The sequence below is a fragment of the Danio rerio genome, chromosome 20 (assembly GCF_052040795.2).
Source record: "Danio rerio strain M-AB ecotype USA chromosome 20, GRCz13ab, whole genome shotgun sequence".
In the NCBI taxonomy this organism is placed as follows: Eukaryota; Metazoa; Chordata; class Actinopteri; order Cypriniformes; family Danionidae; genus Danio; species Danio rerio.
The window spans coordinates 795,001-817,447 of NC_141040.1; the positions used below are offsets into that span (position 1 = coordinate 795,001).

At 39.2% G+C, this 22,447-nt stretch overlaps 3 protein-coding genes across 13 annotated transcripts in view; 2 read left to right on the plus strand and 1 right to left on the minus strand.

Moving 5' to 3' along the window:
• Positions 1–22,447, minus strand: part of lats1 (large tumor suppressor kinase 1) — a 777,671-nt gene that overhangs the window by 247,087 nt on the left and 508,137 nt on the right. The window lies entirely within an intron of this gene.
• Positions 1–22,447, plus strand: part of nt5e (5'-nucleotidase, ecto (CD73)) — a 190,374-nt gene that overhangs the window by 83,655 nt on the left and 84,272 nt on the right. The window lies entirely within an intron of this gene.
• The window catches only part of myo6a (myosin VIa), a 61,209-nt gene that overhangs the window by 31,356 nt on the left and 7,406 nt on the right, over positions 1–22,447 (plus strand). For 4 of the 11 annotated variants that reach the window (XR_015517574.1, NM_001004111.4, NM_001441707.2 and 1 more), the window contains 20 exon segments: positions 1,149–1,329; positions 4,059–4,203; positions 4,410–4,567; positions 5,772–5,863; positions 7,124–7,196; positions 7,285–7,412; positions 7,723–7,818; positions 8,648–8,818; positions 8,941–8,979; positions 9,094–9,187; positions 10,087–10,217; positions 10,309–10,386; positions 12,340–12,469; positions 12,573–12,663; positions 15,866–16,016; positions 16,132–16,340; positions 17,679–17,757; positions 19,471–19,631; positions 20,208–20,243; positions 21,251–21,289. Coding sequence is in view for 7 of the 11 variants with exons in the window: in NM_001004111.4 (NP_001004111.3) it covers positions 1,149–1,329; positions 4,059–4,203; positions 4,410–4,567; positions 5,772–5,863; positions 7,124–7,196; positions 7,285–7,412; positions 7,723–7,818; positions 8,648–8,818; positions 8,941–8,979; positions 9,094–9,187; positions 10,087–10,217; positions 10,309–10,386; positions 12,340–12,469; positions 12,573–12,663; positions 15,866–16,016; positions 16,132–16,340; positions 17,679–17,757; positions 19,471–19,631; positions 20,208–20,243; positions 21,251–21,289 (2,282 nt within the window). In the remaining 4 variants the exon portion in view is untranslated. 11 annotated transcript variants of the gene reach the window in all.

Genomic DNA, 22,447 nt, shown 5'->3' on the forward strand with positions numbered 1-22,447 from the left:
GTTATCTAGAGTGGACCTCTCAGTCATTTAAGGCGTGGCTATCAGTACTTTAGGGCTGGAATATCAGTAATTTGGGGCAGGACCATCTGTGCATCTCTTTCTTTCATCCATTCATCAATCTTCATCCATTTTGTTAGCAACGCCCATCTTCCAACAGTCCAATTGGTTCCCAAAGGATGAAATCATGCACCGCCCTACATTTACCTTCTAATTTCAGGACCGTTTTAATTAGATGTGCGTCACAATAGGGGGAACTATTAACTTCCATTTAATGCCGACTTTAAAATAGACACAGTCTCATCAGGTGTCTGACCGTGCAGCATCTGTGCCATTTAAAAATATCCTCACGCAGTCTCGTGATTGTCATGAAGGGCTGAAGATTTTGTGAAAGTCGTGATCTTAATAATAGAGTTCCTCTTCGATCTTCAAAGCTAACAAAAGTAATTCCCAGCATTATTATTATTATTATTATGATTATTATTATTATTATTATCACACTCTCTGCTAGAATTTACTCACACCCACACTGCAGTTCATGATGAGCACTGAACACTCAGCGGTAACACTGTAGGACTGTCATGATGCATTTACAAACATGCCATGACTATGAAGGAGATTTCATGCATGCCTATGACAGGTGTCATTCCCTCAGTTATGTCATTTTAAATACAAAGATGACATTGTCTTTGTCATGGAAACTTGACATTACCAAGACAACATAACTTGTCATAAATCTGTCATAAACATGATTGCCATGTGGCCATTATAATAAATTTCGCAACAGCATCAATGATGATTTTCTTGCTCCAAAATAGATTTGTTTTGTTATTAACACATCATTAAATATAATTAAATATTATTGATGCTGTTATACAGTTATGTACGTGTCAGAATATTGGCACTTTAAATGAGAAATTGATTGAAGAATTCAGTGTCTACAACTTGAAAACAGACAAGTCATGAGGGAAAAACTATCACTCATCATTTCATATAAGATAATCGGCGCTATATGAAGATTAGTGTCCAACATTGAAGATAAATCGCTCGCAGGCTACTTGTATATTGTTATGAGTTGCTAATCCTGTCACACCATAGGACTTTTTTTATTTAATGTTTGACGTAAGCCCCGCTGCTTGTGTTGTTCTTAGCTTCTGAAGGCTGGTCCTCTGAAAGACCCTCTGCTGGACGATCACGCAGACTTCAACCGCATGTCAGTGGCCATGAAGAAGATCGGTCTGGATGACACAGAGAAGCTCAATCTGTTCCGGGTGGTGGCGGGGGTTTTACACCTCGGAAACATTGATTTCGAGGAGGCGGGAAGCACCTCAGGTAAACCGAGAGCTGGCAGCAGTCCTCAATCTGCAGCAGTTCTTAAACATTCACCGTTAACTATTGAAGTATGAGACAAGCTGAGTTCATTCATATCAGCACATTTCATAATCAATGCTAATTCAAAGTGCTTTAAGTAAACTAGAATAAAATAAACATGAGAAATAATTCAGTAACTGCACTGGTAAATCAGACATGTTTTACAATTAAAAACTATTTATAATACAAATTACAATTAATAAACAAGTAAAATACAAAAAAACATAACAAAAAATAGTTTTAAAGCATTTAACGCCTAATAAATGAATAACTAAAGCATATTTCGATATTTAAAAACTCAATAAATTAGCAAACGCGCATACAAGAAAGTAAATGAGTTAACATATAAATCAATAAAAAGTAAAACCTTAAATGCTGGGATGAAAAGCAGTCGTTGACTTTCATATTATTTTTGTTTTTTTATGGATGTCATGTGCGAACACACCGCAATAAAGCTCTTCCTGATTCTGATGTCAATGGCTGCTTTTTTCAAGCATTCTCTATAAGAGTGTGAGTCAACGATAAGCAAATGTGTTAACTATATTGATGTATAGTATAATAATGTATAGGTAACACTAAAATAATATTGGTTTCAATTTATTTATACATTCCAAATATCACTATAATGACAGCAAAACCTGAAATACCTTTATGGCAGCAGTCATTTGTATTTTTTTTACTAATTCAAAGGTTTGTTTTCCAATGTTTTCCAAAAGGTGTTCCAATGTAGTTTACTGTGCAATCTGTGTAAATACATATTTGGAGACAAAATTATCAGCAAAATTAATATTATTTTGTAAAATTTTCTTCAAATATTTCCCAAGTGATTTCCATGGAGGGTTGGATAGATAGGACAGACAGACAGAAGAATGGACGGACGGATAGATAGATGGATGGACAGATGGAATTATGGATGGATGGACTGATGGATAGATGTATGGATGGATGAATAGATGGACATGCAGGCAGGCAGGCAGGCCCCGTTTACATAAGTTTTGCTACGGTTACGGCATCCGTCCACACTACGCCGGAGTTTTCAAGCGCCGAAAACGGAGTGTTTTGGAAATGCTGGAGAGGCTGTTTTCATTCTAGAATGCTGCTGCTCCGTCTCAGTGTGGATGAGGGAAAACGGAGACATCTGAAAACGGAGGCGGGGCTGCTGAGATTCACTACCTGATTGGGGCTTTTGTGTCATTGCGTATCCTTCCCTTATTCGTCAAGCCTCTATCACATGACTATAACACATGGCTTTAACTCTACCGGAAGACAGCAGACCAGCCTTCACTGTAAACAACAACATGGACACAGAAATGGGAGCGCTGTTTGCACTATTGTCTGTTTTAGGCGCCATTGTGCAGTTATTCATTTGTTACGTTTAGTAACTCGACCTCGTCGTCTGTCCACATAAATACCTCTCTTGCTTTTTTCGCCATCGCGTTCATTGTTTAACCGGCGTTTGTTGACTAACAATAATCAAATGCCGAGCGAGACACATGCTTCCTGTTTATACTAGAGCGCGCATGCCCAGAGTGCGCCAATGGTCACGTGATATATGTTTTTGGTGGCGTAGTGTGGACGGAGATATGTTCAGAAACGCTAGTGTGGACACGGATCATTTTTGATCTAAAACACCGTTTTCAAACTAAACTAAACTAAACGGGATCATAGATAGATAGATAGATAGATAGATAGATAGATAGATAGATAGATAGATAGATAGATAGATAGATAGATAGATAGATAGATAGATAGATAGATAGATAGATAGATAGACGGACAAATAGACAGACAAATAGAACTAACGGACAGATTTGATGAACAGAGGTATAGACATAACATTCAGACAGAAGGACAGAATGGATGCATGCATAGACAGACAAACAGATGGATATACCAGACAGATAAGACCGAAGGAAGGAATTGCTATTGCCAGTTCAACATTTGACAACATAAAGAGATTTGGCAAGGAAGCAAAGTAAAGCAAAAGCCAACGCATGCAAAGTTATGGAAATGATCTTTCAGGACTGGAGAAGTTTCCTGTTGACCTGTATATCGACTATCAGCCTCAAAACATAACAGGCTCTATTTTAACATTCTGAGTGCTAAAGAGTATGACACGGAAACACTAGGAGCATGTGTGAATCCATTTTTATTTTATTTTAAGGAGGGGAATAACAGTCTGAGAACCCAGCGCATGCTTTAACAGAGTTGTGCTGATTATAATAATGAGTTCTGGCTGTGTTTTGAGCATAACGTGCATTAAACCAATCAGAGTCTCGTCTCTCATTCTCTTTAAGAGTCAGTTGTGTCACTCCATGGCATATTCACTATTTACATGACGGATATCGTAAGCAGATAAACTGAACGCTTCACTAGCGAGAAAACGGTTGAAGAGCATCTTCAATATGAGCATCTTCCTTTCGACAGTGCATTCAGGAAACAGTGGCGGACGCTCTCTAGACATCCATTACATATTTAATTTCATAGATCCCGTCAAGTTTTTTCTTTATAGATCTTAACTTTTGCTTGGGAAGTAGCATACACACATTTTCACCCCTGTTTTGTGCGTACACCACGTTTATAAATAAAACCCCAGGTCTGATTAGTTGTTACTACAGTATGCAGAGATCTCCTTTGCATTTGGTGACGCTGCAGAATCTCTCTCTCACCTGTGCTGGTGTGTGTTTCAGGAGGCTGTGTGTTAAAGAAGACGTGCGGTCAGTCGCTGCAGTTCTGTGCGGAGCTGCTGGGTCTGGATGAGGAGGATCTGCGGGTCAGTCTGACCTCCAGAGTCATGCTCACCACTGCCGGCGGCACTAAAGGCACAGTCATCAAGTAAGAGACGCTCCTTAAGGGTTCTTTCACTCAAAGATGAAAATGATCCCAAATATTTCCTCATCCTCATGGCATCTTAAGCGTCAGGACACAGAGTGTTTTTTTTCTACAGGTGGTTTGTCAAGCCCACTCACCTGTGTGAGGCACACTTTCTATGAGTCTGAATCAGAGTTGTTGTGTGTGTGTGTGTGTGTGTGTGTGCGTAGGGTTCCTCTGAAGGTGGAGCAGGCCAGCAGTGCCCGGGACGCCCTGGCTAAAGCCATCTACAGCCGGCTCTTTGATCATGTGGTCACCAGGATCAACCAGTGCTTCCCCTTCGACTCGTCTGCACACTTTATTGGTGTTCTGGACATCGCAGGCTTCGGTACGAGACCTTTAATTTTTCAAAAACCTTTTTTTCAAAACCTTGATTGGGTTAGCAGGGTGCAGAGTATGATATATATTTAAAAAACACAACACGACAAAATATGTACAGCTGAAGTCAGAATTATTAGACCCCCTGTATATTTTTCTCCAATTTCTGTTCAATGGAAAGATAAACATTTCTAGTCATAATATTGTTAATAACTCATCTCTACTAACTGATTTAGTTTCTCTTTGTCATGATGACAGCACATAACATTAGACTAGATATTCTTCAAGACACTGGTGTTCAGCTTAAAGTGACAAGTAAAGGCTTCACTAGGGTAATTAGGGTAAAGTTAGGGTAATTAGGCAAGTCATTGTATAACAGTGGTTTGTTCTGGAGACAATCCAACACTAATATTGCTGAAGAGGCGAATAATATTGACCATAAAATAGCTTTAAAACAATTAAAAACTGCTTTTATTTAAGCCGAAATAACTTTATTCTATTTGTTTGTCCAGAAGAACAAATATTATTTGTGAAAAGGTTCCTGAATCTGTTCAACATCATTTGGGAAATATTTCACAAAGAATCACAGGAGGGCGAATAATTGTGACTTCAACTGTACATTAGATTAGTCAGTACTGAAGCCAAATCTGCAGCTAATCTGACAATATACGATAACAATAACAGCCTAAAAAGAGAAAATGATGAAGAAAAAATGTTGAGCACAAATCAATCTAAAATATTGTTGACATTTGTAACCGTTAATCCAAATACAGTTTTCTTTTTCCTCATCATGAAGCCTAAACACAAGCAAACCAACAAACAGCAAACAAGCTCTGCCAGTAAGAGTGGTCGAGCTCAAGCACAGCAAATGAGAATAAGGGGCGGGGCATGTCAGACAATAGAGAGCGTTTGATTTGTCAGTAGATTTGATGAGAAACTGAAGTATGAGGTGAAAAAATGTATTCGTTTATGAGGAAGCGACAAACTGCCACTGCTTTAGAGCACACTAGCTTATAGATATCCTCAAGACATTTTCATTTCACAAGGACTTAAACTAAAATGTACAAAATTAACTTGTAGTCAAGCATCTCTTTAATGCCAGTTTTTCTGATTGCTTCAGCCTGCTAGTGGCTGCTGCTAGTTAGCTTAAAAGCTAACCAACTGAACCCCTGCTAACACTAAACCTCATTTGTCTTTTGCTTTTTCCTCCTCAGAGTACTTTGAGCACAACAGTTTCGAGCAGTTCTGCATCAACTACTGTAATGAGAAACTCCAGCAGTTCTTCAATGAGCGCATTCTCAAGGAGGTGAGACGTTCATCAGTGCTCAAATCTCCGCAGATTAACCTCAAAACTGCATTTTGATTTAATAAAACACTTAAAAAAACATCACAGGTTTTATAAAAACATACAAAATTGATGGATTGGGCTGAATGATTTGTGGGAAATATCTAATTGTGCTTTTTTTCTGACAGATTTTGATTTGATTTGCGAATATCCAATATATTTGTATATTTTGCTTTTTACGTCAGACGATTGTTCTAATTTAAAATATATTTTCATAAATAAGTAGATAATAGTAATACTCCTAATATAAGACTAGATCAAATCATGATTTCGATGAATGGCTCTGGCCTAGATTATCACAAAGTTTGTAATCACAATTGTAATTCGGTTTCTATTAATGCTTCAGCCCTAAATTATTGCAATGTTTCACATCATAATTTTTAATAATAGTTCAGTCCTAGATTATCGAAATATTTTAAATCACGATTTCAATTAATGGTTCAGTCCTAGATTATCGAAATGTTTCGAGTCACGATTTCGATTAATGGTTCAGCCCTAGATTATCAATGTTTCGAGTCACGATTTCGATTAATGGTTCAGCCCTAGATTATCGAAATGTTTCGAGTCACGATTTCGATTAATGGTTCAGCCCTAGATTATCGAAATGTTTCGAATCACAATATCTATTAATGGTTCAGTCCTAGATTATCGAAATGTTTCGAGTCACGATTTCGATTAAGGGTTCAGTCCTAGATTATCGAAATGTTTCGAATCACAATATCTATTAATGGTTCAGTCCTAGATTATCGAAATGTTTCGAGTCACGATTTCGATTAATGGTTCAGTCCTAGATTATCAAAATGTTTCGAATTATGATTTCGATTAATGGTTCAGTCCTAGATTATCGAAATGTTTCGAATTACGATTTCGATTAATGGTTCAGTCCTAGATTATCAAAATGTTTCCAATTATGATTTCGATTAATGGTTCAGCCCTAGATTATCCCAATGTTGTGAATCACGATATCTAATAATGGATTAGTTCTAGATTATTGCAATGTTTCAAATCATGATTTCCATTATTGGTTCAGCCCTAGATTATTCCATTAATGGTTCAGCTCTAGATTATCGCAGTGTTTCGAATCATGATTTCAATTAATGGTTCAACTCTAGATTATCGCAATGTTTTAAATCAATTTTCAGCTCTACACTGAATCAAAATGAGCTATTATATGTGATGCACTGGTCTGATACTCTGGCTTTTGTTGTGTACGTTTAACAGGAGCAGGAACTGTATCAGAAAGAAGGCCTGGGAGTCAATGAAGTGCACTACGTTGATAATCAGGACTGTATAGGTCTGTATCTCAGATAAAACTCTGACTTGATTGAGCTGTTGAAATGATATCTGTATTATATCTACCCCTTTTATCTTCTTTGGTTCAGACTTAGTGGAGTCGAAGGTAGTTGGCATCTTGGACATCCTGGATGAAGAAAACCGACTACCTCAACCCAGCGACCAGCACTTTACTGAAACCGTCCACAGCAAACACAAGGACCATTTCCGGCTGACTGTGAGTCTCGCTTCATTTCAGCTTGTTTTGCTGTAGTTTAGGAGCTTCGGATTTAATTAATTATTAATTAACTATATTTTAGTATAATTTTGTTCTGTGCTGGGTTGCGGCTTGAAGGGGATCCGCTGCTTAAAACATATACTGGAATAGTTGGCGGTTCATTCCACTGTGGCCACTTCTTAAATGGAGACTAAGCCGAAGGAAAATGAATGAATAAATGTATTAGGGGTATTTTGAAGTGTCCGCTATATCAATATTGTGCATGTTCATTATCACGATATGTTAAATCATGTCTACTAATGTCTCACAGGTTCCCAGAAAGTCTAAGCTGCAGGTGCACAGGAACGTCCGAGACGACGAGGGCTTCATCATAAGACACTTCGCTGGAGCAGTCTGCTATGAAACGGTACACACACACACACACACATTACAGGTCAAAGGTCACCAGGTGAGTGTGATTTCACCAAGTAGGACATGTTTCTGGATCCGCATCTGTTTACCATTCCAATCAGCCAATCAGATTAAAGGAATGCATTTACAATTTATGTTAAAGGGGGAATATTATGCACTTTTATAAAGGGTTTAAACACACTTGTATGAATATATCCAGCCTCTAATGCTGAGCATGAACTATTTGTAATGTTCATAATCAGACTAGATAGAATCAGTCTGCAGAAACACTGTGATGGACATTCTCCCTTTGTAGGTGTCATCAGAGGGGGAAAGCCCCGCCCACTAGTGACCATCATTAGCATAGAGCGCCAGTTTTGTTTTTGAATCTGCCACTATGCTGACACACAGGCATCTGTAGCTCCGCCCTCTTCTGAAAAAGAGCACAATCTCATTTGCATTTAAAGCGACAGTCACCAAAACACCACAATCAGGATCAAAGCCTAAAAGAGGAGTTTCAAAAATTATTTGTGGGGTATTAATAGTCAGTTTGAAGACTATTATGAGGTTTTTCATTCTTTGTGTTTATAATAAAGAAGGTTAAGGATGGTAATTGGCTGTTGCATGCTTTATTTATGTACTTTGCAAATTTGCTACTATAAAACTGTACTCATTTCATTCTGTGTGGCGTTATAAAGGTCTTAAAAAGTGTTTGTTAAATATCGAAACCTGCAGATACCCGATGCATTCTTCATCATTGTAGATGGTGTCATTGGGCTCATTTTCAGTCGAATCTGCTGTTATGTAGTGATGTGATGGAGCGGGTTTTGTGGTCTCTCTTCCAGACTCAGTTTGTGGAGAAGAATAATGACGCTCTGCACATGTCTCTGGCGTGTTTGGTGAGCGAGTCCAAGGATAAGTTCATCGGCGAGCTCTTCGAGAACTCAAACCACTCCAAAGACACCAAGCAGAAGGCCGGCAAACTGAGCTTCATCAGCGTCGGCAACAAGTTCAAGGTCTGTCGCAGCAGTCGATAAGTAGAAGACGTGAACACAAATGTCAGCACATATCCAAACGTCCCAAGTGCCCCAAAATCTCCCCAGCTTGCACAATATAATATGTTTGTTTCCCTTCATAGACGCAGCTGAATATTCTTCTGGAGAAGCTGCACAGTACTGTACGTCATTTCGCTTGTTATTTACATTATCAGCTGAATGTGTGTGTCCGCATGTGTATGTGTGTGTTGTTTTGACTGATATAGCTAATATTGATTGTGCTGCTGCTGTTTCAGGGCTCAAGTTTTGTCCGCTGTGTGAAGCCCAATCTGAAGATGGTCGGTCATCATTTTGAGGGAGCTCAGATTCTCTCCCAACTACAGTGCTCAGGTCAGCACACACGGCGTCACGTTACACAGAGCTGTCAGCGTCATCACACATTTCTCCGAGTCCTTGATTTTCTGGAAATCCACATGTGTCCACAATGATCTGTTATGGGCAGAATCATTAATGACGATGAATAGACGAGAGAGTTATGATAGGGATGCAGTGTGTCGACCAATTATAATACTAGCTGAAGAACCCGCTGTACACAATCTTCTGCATACTTTAGGATAGTATAGAATAATAATAATATGGAACTATCATAAAATAGAGACTCGATGTGGCGCGGTGGCGCAGTGGGAAGCACATTTGCCTCACAGCAAGAAGGTCGCTGGTTCGAGTCCCGGCTGGGTCAGTTGACAATTCTGTGTGGAGTTTGCATGTTTCCTCCAGGTGCTCCGGTTTCCCCCACAAGTCCAAAGACATGCGCTATAGGGGAACTGGGTATGCAGTAATCCGTCCGTAGTGTAGATGGAAGGGCATCTGCTTCGTAAAGCATATGCTGGATTAGTTGGCGGTTCATTCCGCTGTGGCGACCCCCGATTAATAAAGGGAATGAATGAATGATTGAATTTAGACCAGGATTAGGCAGATGTTTTACATTTTGTTGTCTTTGTTAGTGTTCACTGTATGTACAGCACACCTCTGTTTTCTCCAAAATTAAAACAAAAAGGGTTCATGCCTTGACCTTGACGTATCAAAGCCTGATGTATCGGTACGAGATACTCGGCTGCAAAAACAAAAAATCTATTAAAAGTAAAGTATTATTATTATTATTATTGTCACATCATGGGTTTTTCAGGTTTACAATCGAAGGTTGCAAATGATTTGATGTCAAGATGCAGACAATCAGTTCAGTGTGTTGATTGTGTGTGTGTGTGTGTGTGTGTGTGTGTGTGGTTCAGGGATGGTGTCTGTACTGGATCTCATGCAGGGTGGTTTCCCCTCACGAGCGCCTTTCCATGAGCTCTACAACATGTACAAACAGTACATGCCGGCTAAACTGACACGACTGGACCCCAGACTCTTCTGTAAGGTGTGTGTGTGTAAATACAGTACACCAGCAAGATGTCATATCATAGCATTCAGTAAAGTCATTTAACGTTTGTGTCTTTCCTCCTCCACAGGCGTTGTTCAAAGCTCTCGGGCTGAATGAAAACGATTATAAATTTGGCTTGACAAAAGTGTTCTTCAGACCTGGAAAGGTAATGTGACTCGAGTTTTACGGTTGTTTTTAATTTGCCGTTTTCAGTGGTGATATTGTGAAATTGATAGTCAATGCTTCAATGATTCTCTTAATTTGGAACTCGTGATGCACGCGATGTTGGTTGGTTTTGTTGTTGGTTATGTCTCACACACAAACGTTTTAGTTTGTTTAGCAATGGTCATGCTAGAAGTCAGTGTATTGCCGAAGGATGCATTCCTCTCAGATTGGCGGTTGGTTTGTATCGTGGTTCCTGTTATCATGGTTCTCAGTTTGATTCCGTTTACACTGTCAGAAATATACCTTGGCATAATTTCTCCTAGGGGTGTCACGATTTCGAAATCGATCGAAATTTATGCTCAATTTCGATTATCGAATCAAAAAATAGAATCGTCGATGCTGCCACGCCCCCATGGTACGTCAGCTTGGCTTGCCAAGCGGGAAAATAACGGGCTTGTTGAAGTGCTTGTTAAACTGCAGACGCAGGAGATCCGTCGACAGAGCTTAAATCCTCTCCTCTTTTAATGAAGTCACCGGTGTGTAAGCATTTTGGATTTCCAGTGAGTTATGTTGACAACGTTCGTGTTGTCACGACAGAAACACAGTTTTGCAAGCTCTGCTATGTACGTATTACGTACGGTTTGTCCGATAGGTTTGTCCCAGTTTACACTCTCTTTGTTTTTAAATGGCATTTTAGAACGACAACGATTTGACATCCACAGTGGCGTGTAGCATTTCTGAGCAGCCCTCCTTCCTCTCTACGTCTGAAAATGCACGTCACGTGACCACACACAGACACAGACGCACACACGGCAATGCGCTCGAGACAGCAGGTCCAGGCAGTCAGAGGACTGCTTCAATCTTTCACTCACTTGTACTTCGTCATTTTAGCGAACACCTCAGATACTGTTGGCTGGTTCCTGTTGGTTGTGCGTCTTTTTTACCGACGCCATTATAACGACACAGATCACTGTCTATTCACGAGTCCCGCAGAAAAAGTGATTGACAGGTGGTCATTATGTGTGTATCTTGCCTTTATTCATTTACTGTATGATTTGTTTATGGGTAAAACAAAGACCATGCAGGTCAGGTAGTTTAAACGGTAGGCTACAAATCATTTATTGGTCATTAATTAATTAATTATTCATAATCGAAAATCGAATCGAATCGTGACTTTAGAATCGAAAATGTAATCGAATCGAGGATTTGGAGGATTGTGACACCCTTAATTTCTCCACAGGTCTTGGATCGCATCAATAGCACTGCATAATCTCTAAAGGCCTTGGGATGATCCCCTGGTGGAAATAGAGAATAAAGGGAATGATTAGCGTAGCTACTGTTCATAGTGGATTTAATCAAGATGCAAATATGTTGTATATGAAGTGTTATAAATGAAAATAGCAGTTTTAAAAACAAACATGTAAAGCTTGTAAACAAAATACATTAATACTGTTATGTGAAGCACTGTGCTTTACTAAAAAGATAGGTCTATAATCTAATTTTTTAACTTGGAGAGTGTGTCTGAGCCTTGGACATTATCAGGAAGGCTATTCCAGAGTTTAGGAGCCATAAATGAGAAGGCTTGACCTCCTTTAGTAGACTTTGCTATTCTAGGAACTACCAGAAGCCCTGAGTTTTAATGCCTTAAAGAGCGTGTTGGATTGTAGCAAGACAGAAGGTTGTGTAGATAAACAGGAGCTAGATTATTTACAGCTTTATAGGTAAGATGCAATATTTTAAATTCAATACGAAACTGAACAGGCAGCCAGTGTAAGGAAGAGAACATTGGGGTGATATGATCATATCTTCTAGAGCTGCTGAAGTTTATCAATAGAAGATGCTGGGCAGCCAGTGAACAGAGCATTAAAGTAATCCAGCCTAGAGCTCATAACAGCATGGACTAGCTGACACCTGATGTGTTGACTTCACCGTGGCTGTTTTCCTGTTGTGTCAGTTTGCAGAGTTTGATCAGATCATGAAGTCAGACCCGGATCATCTGGCTGAGCTGGTGAAGCGTGTGAATAAATGGCTGATCTGCAGCCGCTGGAAGAAGGTTCAGTGGTGCGCGCTGTCCGTCATCAAATGTACGTAACTAACCGGCGCCTGCACTTTGATTATGACCTGAAGTTGATGAACTTCTGCAAAAAAAAGTCTCTAATGTATTACTCTCTGTTCTCGCTCTCCCAGTAAAAAACAAGATGCTCTACCGAGCGCAAGCCTGTGTCCAGATGCAGAAGACTGTTCGCATGTGGCTCTGCAGGAGGAAACACAAACCACGGTGAGCTGCACTTCCTGTTCTCCTCACTGTCACTTACCAACGGAGGAGAGCAGCCGTCACTAACTACTTTATATATACAGTTGAAGTCAGAATTATTAGCGCCCCTGTATTATTAGCGCCCCTGTTTATTTTTCTCCCCCATTTCTGTTTAATGGAGGGACGATTTCTAAGCATAATAGTTTTAAAAACCTATTTCTAGTAACTGATTTATTTTCTCTTTGTCATGATGACAGTAAATAATATTTTACTTGATATTCTTCAAGACACTTCTATACAGCTTAAAGTGACATTTAAAGGCTTCACTAGGGTAATTAGGGTAACTAGGCAGGTTAGGGTAATTAGGCAAGTTATTGTATAACAATGGTTTGTTCTGTAGACTATTGAAAACAAAATTAGCTTAAAGAAGCTAAAAGTTTTGTCCCAAAATGGCTTTAAAAAATTTTAAACTGTTTTTATTCTAGCCGAAATAAAACAAATAAGACTTTCTCCAGAAGAAAAAATATTATCAGACATACTGTTAAAATGTCCTTGCTCTGTTAAACATCATTTAGGAAATATTTAAAAAAGGAAAAACAATTTAAAAGGGGGCGAATAATTCTGACTTCATCTGTATGTGTGTTTACAGTCATACCTACATGAAAAAGCCCTATAGTAATTTATAGTGCCATGTGCTGCGTCTCTACATACATACATTTGTCAATATCACATGAGGCTTCTGCGTCGCTTCACTTTCATTCATGAGTTCTCTCTCATGGCCTTATAGGACAGTAAAGTGTCGATTGGATGCACACTTCAAAAAACAGCTGGGAGTAGTCGGTCATCCTGGTACTTGTCACCTACTGTTTTTTCTAATACTATATAGTAGCTGGAATGGGCCGGTATAAGATTTGGATTCGATTTTTTTTATTTTTTATATGACTGACGAATGTTTCGTAGCCAGTGTGTCAATACGATTGACACAATGTGAGGTTGAATTTTTTTTTTACATGCGAAAATTCAGTGTGCAATGACCTTAAAGGGCCATGAAACCCCCTCGTTTCAGCAGGGTGTTTTCACACCTCTACTTTGAAAAAAAGTTAGAAAAGTGGGCGTGTCCAGCTCTGTTTAGGGGGGAGTGTCAGAGGAAGAACAGAGGCATGGTGTGGGAGTGTCTATTTGGGCGCGCTGACTTTCAGAGTCAAAATACACACACACACACACACACACACACACACACACACACACACACACACACACACAGGGGACAAAGTGACTGTGTTTACATGGACATCTGTAGTTGAATTATTTGCCAAATGATTAAATGGTGGACTTTAACTGCAGTTTGGCTCTTTCATTCAGGGAATTCATTCATGTCCTTCGCGACAAACGAGATATTTGATTCGAGGAGCTGCTCTAAGCGTGTATTTTTCATGCAATGTTTGATACCGTACGGCGAATGAGAGAAAAAAAACCCCAGCATTTCCCGGAAACTTAGATGCACTCGGCAGGTAGCGTCAGAAAGCCACGTGTGTTATTCCGGTCACAAAATGTGGTGAAAATCCTACACGAGGTTAAAGTTTGGTTGTGGTGCTAACATGTTTACACTCGGTGCAATGAATAAACAAAGAGCACTGGTCGCTCACTTACCAAATCTGTAGAGACAGGACAATCACCAGCAACTAGAGCCGCGTCTTTATTAAGAGGAGACTACAAGTGAATCCGGATCTCAGCGTTTGCAGATAAGAACAGCTCTTAGGTAAACAATAATCCTCCTTAGACACGTAAGTTATTGTTGTGGAGCGTCGCGTACACTGTTAATCCACACGTGACTCCAGCTGCGCTCTCACAGAGAGAAAACGAAAACAAAACTTCACTGCAGCAAACTATAAAAGCAACACTTCACGCTTGTTTTGCCAACACAACGTGACGTCTCTGTCGTCTAAACACTGTGACAGTAATGAATATTAATGAAGTTGCACAATAGAGCGCGCTGATTGGTTTGAACCGAGCCTTACTCATGCATTAATGCATCACACTGTAAGACGTAATAAGAAACACTCTGGCACAGACGTCCAGTCTGCACGCTGGAATACACGCTATTATCTCATGACCGTGACGCAGCTTCAAAAATTCGTTTCAAACCGGAAGAACCAATTTGCTTGAAATAACGCAAAAACAACCAATTTACACTTTTTAGTGAAATATAGGCGTCCTAATAGTGTTTTTAGCAGTGTGGGACACATATACCACTGTCAACAGCTCAACACATGTGTTTTGTTGTTTTGTGACCCTTTAAGACATTTATTTTTGTAGTTTTAGACACTTTTCCCCTATATAAAGAAAATGAGCAAACATATATTTCATAGTTAAAACGATTGTACCATCATAAAGTCACAGATATGCTTGAAATCGCAAGATTAGTTGGTAACTCTTTATTTTGATGCTCCATTTGAGTATTACTCAACTGTCTGCTTAATATCTTCTGTTTCTGCTCCTTCAACAGGCGTTTAACTCACTATATAAGACACTTTGCAAGTACATGTCAACTTACACTAACCCTAACAGTCGACTGATAATCTAATGAGAATTAGTTGATAGGTAGATGCAATGTAACTTAAATTCGGCAAACAGACCATTAAAATAAAGTGACCGAATAGTCTACTGGAACTGTACAGGCATTAAATGTCCACTATTATTTCCCTTTTTTATAAGATGTAAAGTAAGTCTCTGACGTCTCTACAGTGTGTGTGTTTCAGCTTAAAATACCACACAGATAATGTTCTCTAACTTTCTTAAACCGATCCCTTTTGGCTTTGATCCTGATTGTGTCGTTTTAGTGACTGTCACTTTAAATTCTAATGAGATTGTGCTCTTTTCAGAAGAGGGCGGAGCTACAGATGCGTGTGTGTGTGCATAGTGGCAAATTCAAAACTCTAATGTTCGACGGCTGCTTCTCACTTAGGGTTGTTTATGCTAATGAGGGAGAGATGGGCACTAGTGGGCGGGGCTTTCCCCCTCTGATGACACATACAAAGGGAGAATGTCAATCACAGTGTTTCTGCAGACTGATTATATCAAGTCTGATTATAATAACATAGAATTAATAATTCTTTACCATTAGAGGCTGGATATATTCACACACAGTTGCCACATGACTGTGTTTAAATGGGATTTTTTTTGTGATGGGTCTCCTTTAATGTATCTGTGTGTGTGTGTGTGTTAGGATTGATGGGCTGGTGAAGGCGCAGAACCTGAAGAAGCGGATGGAGAAGCTGAATGAGGTGGTGTCTGGACTAAAGGAGGGCAAACAGGAGATGAGCAAACACATGCAGGATCTGGACTCTTCTATCGATGCTCACATACGCAAGATAAAGGTGCGTTTCAATTAGGATTCGATGAATAAGCTAAATGTCAACATATTGTCAAAACCGACCCCTAGATATTTATGCGTGTCAACAACTTCAATGCATGTCAACAAATTCTCTTCAGAGCATCGTGATGAGCCGGATGGACATCGACCATGAGCACCAGGCTCTGGTCACCCGCTCTCAGGAGCTGCTGAGCGCCATGCAGAAGAAGAAGCAGGAGGAGGAGGAGATGGAGAGACTCAAGCGCATCCAGGAGGAGATGGAGAAAGAGAGGAAGAGGCGCGAGGAGGAGGAGCAGAAGCGCAAGCGGGAGGAAGAGGAGAGACGACAGTCAGTGTTCACAGCGCTCGACATTCATACACCTTCAGCACAACTCTTTCCTTGCCTAAATTCACTAGATAAGAGGTTCATTTATAGAGATCTGGCCGTATAGTCTGGGGAACTATAGTTTGAATCAATTGATTTAATTTCTTCGCATGACACATTAGAGAAGTGTTTCTCAACCACGTTCCTGGAGGAGCACCAGCACTGCATGTTTTGGATGTCTCCTTGGTCTGTCACACCCATACAGCTCCTTCAGTCTCTGCTAATGAGCTGATGATCTGAGTCAGCTGTGTTTCGGTAGACATGGATAATGTGGAGAGCTGGTGCTCCTCCAGGAACGTGGTTAAGAAGCACTGCACTAAACTATGCACTAAATACCTAGAGATTTTTGAAGTCGACTTTTATGTGATTAAGCTCAGCGTCCACTATTGGTGATGTTATCAATAAAGCTATTTAATAAAAAGATGTTTTGTAACATGCAACAATTGATTAAAAATATGTATTCATAAATGTTTACTGGGCAGAGCATTGAATAAGGCAGGGGTGTCAAACTCGATTCCTGGAGGGCCGAAGCCCTGCACAGTTTAGTTCCAACCCTGCTCCAACACACTTACCTGTTTCAAACAAGCCTGAAGGACTCAATTAGATTGATCAGGTGTGTTTAAATAGGGTTGGAACTAAACTGTGCAGAGCTGCGGCCCTCCAGGAACTGAGTTTGACACCTGTGGAATAAGGGGTTGCTTTAAACCAGGGATGTCCAAACTTGGTCCTGGAGGGCCGGTATCCTCCTGAGTTTAGCTCCAACTTGCCTGAACACACCTGCCAGGAAGTTTCTAGTATATCTAGTAGGAGCTTGATCAGCTGCGTAAGGTGTGTTTGATTAGGGTTGGAGCTAAACTTTCCAGGACAGCGGACCTCCAGGACTGAGTGTGGACACCCCTGCATTAAAGTCTATGCTACCCCTCATACAGTATCAGGGGTTCTCAATCTTGGTCCTGGAGGGCCGGTGTCCTGCTGATTTTACCTCCAACCCCGATCAGACACACCTGGGATAGCTGATCAAGCTCTTACTAGGCTTTCTAGAAACATCCTTGCAGGTGTGTTGAGGCAAGTTTGAGCTAAACGTCCAGGACTGAGTTTGAGAACCTCTGCCTTGTAGAAACCCTGTCATCAGTTTCCTGAACAGAAGCATTATAGTGACTGAAGCCTTGTGTATTTCTGATCTAGATCTTATTGCAAACTCTTCATCCGTGTGTGTATTTTATTTATTCTCGTTACGTTTGGTTAGACCTTGTAGTTGATCATCAGAATTTCTTCATGCAGTTCTACTTCTGTTTGTTGTAGGAAAGCCGAGATGGAGTTGAAGAGGAAGCAGGAGGAAGAAGAGCGCAAGAAAAGAGAGGAGGAAGAGAGGAAGCTGCAGGTGACTTGGTTCTTCTGCTTTTCTTCCGTCTTAGCCACAGTGAACTTTTTGGTTTGGGCTTTTGTTCTCATGACCAGAGCTACTGCGGCCACGTCTTGGTGGTGCTCATGGTTTTTTAACGCAACTGATAGAGAGCTTCAGGAGTTATGTCTTTATAGGCCCGTGCTTCAGTTAAATCCATTAACTTCACCAACACTGAGGGTGCTTTCACACCTGCCTTATTTAGTTGGATTGAATCGCACTAGAGTTCTTTTCCCCTTTTGGTACGGTTCGTTTGGGCAGGTGAGAATGCAGCAATCGTACTCGAGTGCGCACCAAAAGCGGACCAAATAAGCGTACCGAGACCTGCTTGAAGAGGTGCTCTCGATACGCTTTCAAACCAACCCTGGAGCGGTTCGTTTGTGGTGAGAATATGATCCGTACTAAAACAGGTCCAACCGCAAAAAGTTCTGCACGTTTTGGACTAACTCAGCTGCCGTAGGCCGATGCGCTGTGCATTATGGGATATGGAGGAAAAATATTTGTTGACAGCGCTTTACCAACAGAGAGAGAGAGAGAGAGAGAGAGAGAGAGAGAGAGGAAAACATTACCTGATGGATCATTGGTAATATTTCCGCAAGATGAGCATGTCGCAGTTTAGCTAAATTAATTCACGTCTCCTCCTGAAGTGACGAGTGATGCATTAAACACTGTTTTCCAGCCGCGCTTCATTCTCGTAATGTATAGTTTGTCTAAAGCAGGGATACAATCAGCCAGTTCGCAGTCGTCCCTCCAGAGTAAAAGGTTTTGTTTACCTGCGGGAGTTCACTGGCATTTTCCACACGTGAATTCTGACCAATCAATAAGCAGTTCAGGAAACATGTTCAACAACATCTGGCCAATGAGAGATGTGGATTTTGTCAGATGACTGCATTTTGGTTAGTTTCAACTGGTTGGGACTAAAGCCAGCAGTGTGGTGTGAAAACGACCCAAAGACGGCAGAAGATGCAACAATGCATCATTTATTACCCTTGATCAAGACCAGATGAAGCGAACTACTGATGTGAACGCACCCTAAGGATTGTTCACCAAAACTAAACTCTGCAACCAATGAAAGTTCAATTTTTATTTATTTTTTTGTTTACATTGTTCATGATGGCAAAAATGGTAGCCAAAAGCAGTGCAAGACACTATCTTTTTTTGCTTTATTCTGTGTGTATTCATGCTGAATGATTTTAAGAATATAGTAATCAGTGCTTCTCACAGGTTTGAAATACACCTGCGCTGCTAGCTGATCTAAACATATCTTATACCCACAGCACATGGTTACCTTCCTGCGACCAAAAAAGTGATTTTTAACAATATTTTTATTTATTATACACTTATTATATTTATTATTATTTTAATTTTTTTTAAAGACTGTTGAAATAAAGAAAGAAATCCACTATTTGTTTTACTTTTACTCCATTCAGGAGCCATGTGCACCCACTGACAGGTAAAATCTGCTGCTGACACTGCCAAAGCGTGTTCGATATGTATGAACTATGTGATATATCAACATCATCTGCTCTCCGTTAAACAGAAAATGGGGAAAACAATATACAGGGGTTAATAATTCTGCCTTGTATGTGTACATGTCATTTTGTAAACTGATTCCCAGAGGGTTTGTATTCTGAATTCTTGTGAATCCAAATAAAAGCATAAGTGTGTGTGTGTGTGTGTGTGTGTGTTCAGGAGGAGATGGAGCTGCAGCTGGAGGCGGAGCGGGAGCAGGAAACGTCCCGTCAGGCGGTGCTGGAACAGGAGCGGCGTGACCGAGAGCTGGCCCTGCGCATCGCTCAGAGTGAAGCTGAGCTCATCCCGGAGGAGACGCCGCCGGACGCTGGACTGCGCAGGTACCAAACACACAATATACACATGGTGGTACGTTTAAAATAAGCCACAAGATCAAACTAAAACTCCTCTTAAAAGCTTTTAATCCTTGTTTTGAGGCTGGAACAATCTTCTGAAGAGTTAATGGTGGTGGGATAGTCTTGTTGAATTACAGCAGACGTGTTATTATTAGTTACTCCATACTGCAAAAATAAATAGCTTTTCTCACTTAGAGTGTGTGACTTGTTTCTAGTGCAAATATCTACACATTTACAGAAATCCAGAAGTATTTTCTTAACAAGCTAAAAGTATTGTGTTGATTTCAGAAATAATGAGTCAAAATGAAGTGAGTTTTCGCCTTTAAAACAAGCTAAATACTCTTGTTTTCACTTTTGAATTACAATTATTTGGATTGTTCACTTCATTTTGACTCATTATTTCTGAAAACATCACAATGTTTTGTGCTTGTCTAGAAAATGTGTCTTGATTGAAGAGTTTTTAGGATATTTGGACTGGAAACGAGTGAAAGCTGGAAGTCAGAACAGCGTTAGTTGCAGTGTTCAGACTTTATGTAATGCTCTTCATGTTTGTTTTTACAGTGTTGCTCCACCACAAAAGCTCAAGAGCTTGACCATGTAGGTTGCAGTTTTCTCCTGTCTTTATCTTCATTGTTTTCTTCTGATTACCAGAGTAATTTTCTGGTATTTGTTTACCCCTTGTGTGCTGTTGCGGATGTTTTCATCCACTCTGGGTTGATTTTGAGTCCTAATTAGGCCACAACTTTCTGTGTTTCAGCAAATGGACTGATTTAGTCATTCATTCATTTTCCTTTCGGCTTAGTCCCTTTATTAATCTGGGGCCGCCACAGTGGAATGAATCGCCAACTTATGTTTTACGCAGCGGATGCTCTTCCCACTGCAACCCATCACTGGGAAACATCCACACACTCTCATTCGCACTCATACACTATGGACAATTTAGCCTACCCAATTTACCTATACCACATAATTTTGGACTTGTGGGGGAAACGGGAGCACCCGGAAGAAACCAACACGGGGAGAACATGCAAACTCCACACAGAAATGCCAACTGACCCAGCCGAGGCTCGAATCAGCAACCTTCTTGCTGTGAGGCGATTGTGCTACCCACTGCGCCACCGTGCTGCTGGAATGATTTATGGTGACATCTTATTTTGGGAAAATGCTTTAAATGTTTTCAAAAACTCAACAATACACTCTGAGCAGATTGACTCCCCTTTCGTTATGTTGTGGGCTGTTTTTACCCCATTCACTTTCATTATAATGATCATTATTATGATAAAAATGACACATTTGACCTCTTCCCAAAAGGGAAAACCCCTGCAACAATCAGAAATGCATGGTGTCAAGGCTTTGCAATCAAAACAATTGATTATAACACAAGTCATTGGGGCAAAAACAGCCCCTAACATAACCAAAGGGGAGTCAATTTGAGCAATACACAAGGGATAAACAGTAAGCCTTGAATTTAAATCTAAACTTCAATTTAATTGTTTAAAATGGATCCCAGTGGAGATCTTGATGAAAAGAGGAATAAATATTTTGCCTTTTCCAGTTGTCAGCATATACTAACATGTGTACGGTGCAATAATCATGTCCTTTAGGGAGGAAATGGCCAAGGAAATGTCTGATCTTCTGGCTCGGTGGGTTGAAGGGTTTGTGTTTTATAACCCAAAATCAAACATTTCCCAATGAATAAAATGACTTTAAGGACATCTCAGTTCTATAATCAGATGAGTCTGGATTCGCTTAAAGGGATGGTTCTGAGTTTTCAGTTTTGGGTGAACTGTCCCTTTAAGAGTCTTTCTCTGTGAATGAATCTTTTGTTTGATTTGCTGTCCTTTCCTCTTTCTATTCGTCCGAAACTGGTTTTCCTGCTATAATTGTTGCTGTCGCTGTTTAAACTCTTCTTTCCTCTGATAGCGTGATCTGCACATTTCTGGAGTGAAAATATTATTTGAAGTAATCTGATGTGTTGATGTAAAATGATGGATTTGACTCAGATATGCAGTTGAAGAGTAAATTATTCGCCCTGCTGTCAAATTTTACTTCTTTTTTGAATATTTACCAAATGCTCTTTTTTTAAACAAATTTTTAAACATAAAATATTTAATAACTAATTTCTAATAACCTATTGCTTTTGTCATGCCATGATGGCAGTATATGGTTTTATTAGTTATTTATTATTTTTATTGTTGTTATTATTATTATTATTATTATTATTATTATTATTATTATTACTACTACTACTACTACGAGCTATAAATATGATTTAATTTTAATTGAATTCAATTTTAATTTATTATTAATTTACTAGTTTTTTTATTTATTTAGTTTTATTTTATATAATTTAATGTACTATTCCAGCCAGACATGACATTATATAATATTTTATTTGTTATTTATTATTATTATTATTATTATTATTATTATTATTATTATCATGATCATTATTGATATTATTCCTAGTAATTTTTATTATTTATTTTTAATTCAAATAGATTTTTTATTTTAATTTATTTTAAATAATTTTATTTAATATAATTTAATTAAAATATTATTTTAGCCAAGCATGACAGTATTTACTTTTTTATTAGTTATTTATTATTATTTTTATTATTATTAGTATTATCAGTTATCATTTATTTAAATTTTATTTATTTTTAATAATTTTATTTTCTTTTATATATAATAATTTAATTTATTATTTCAACCAAACATGAAAGTAAAAAATATATTTATTTATGAGTTATTATTATTGTTATTATTATTATTATTATTATTATTATTCTTAGTTATAT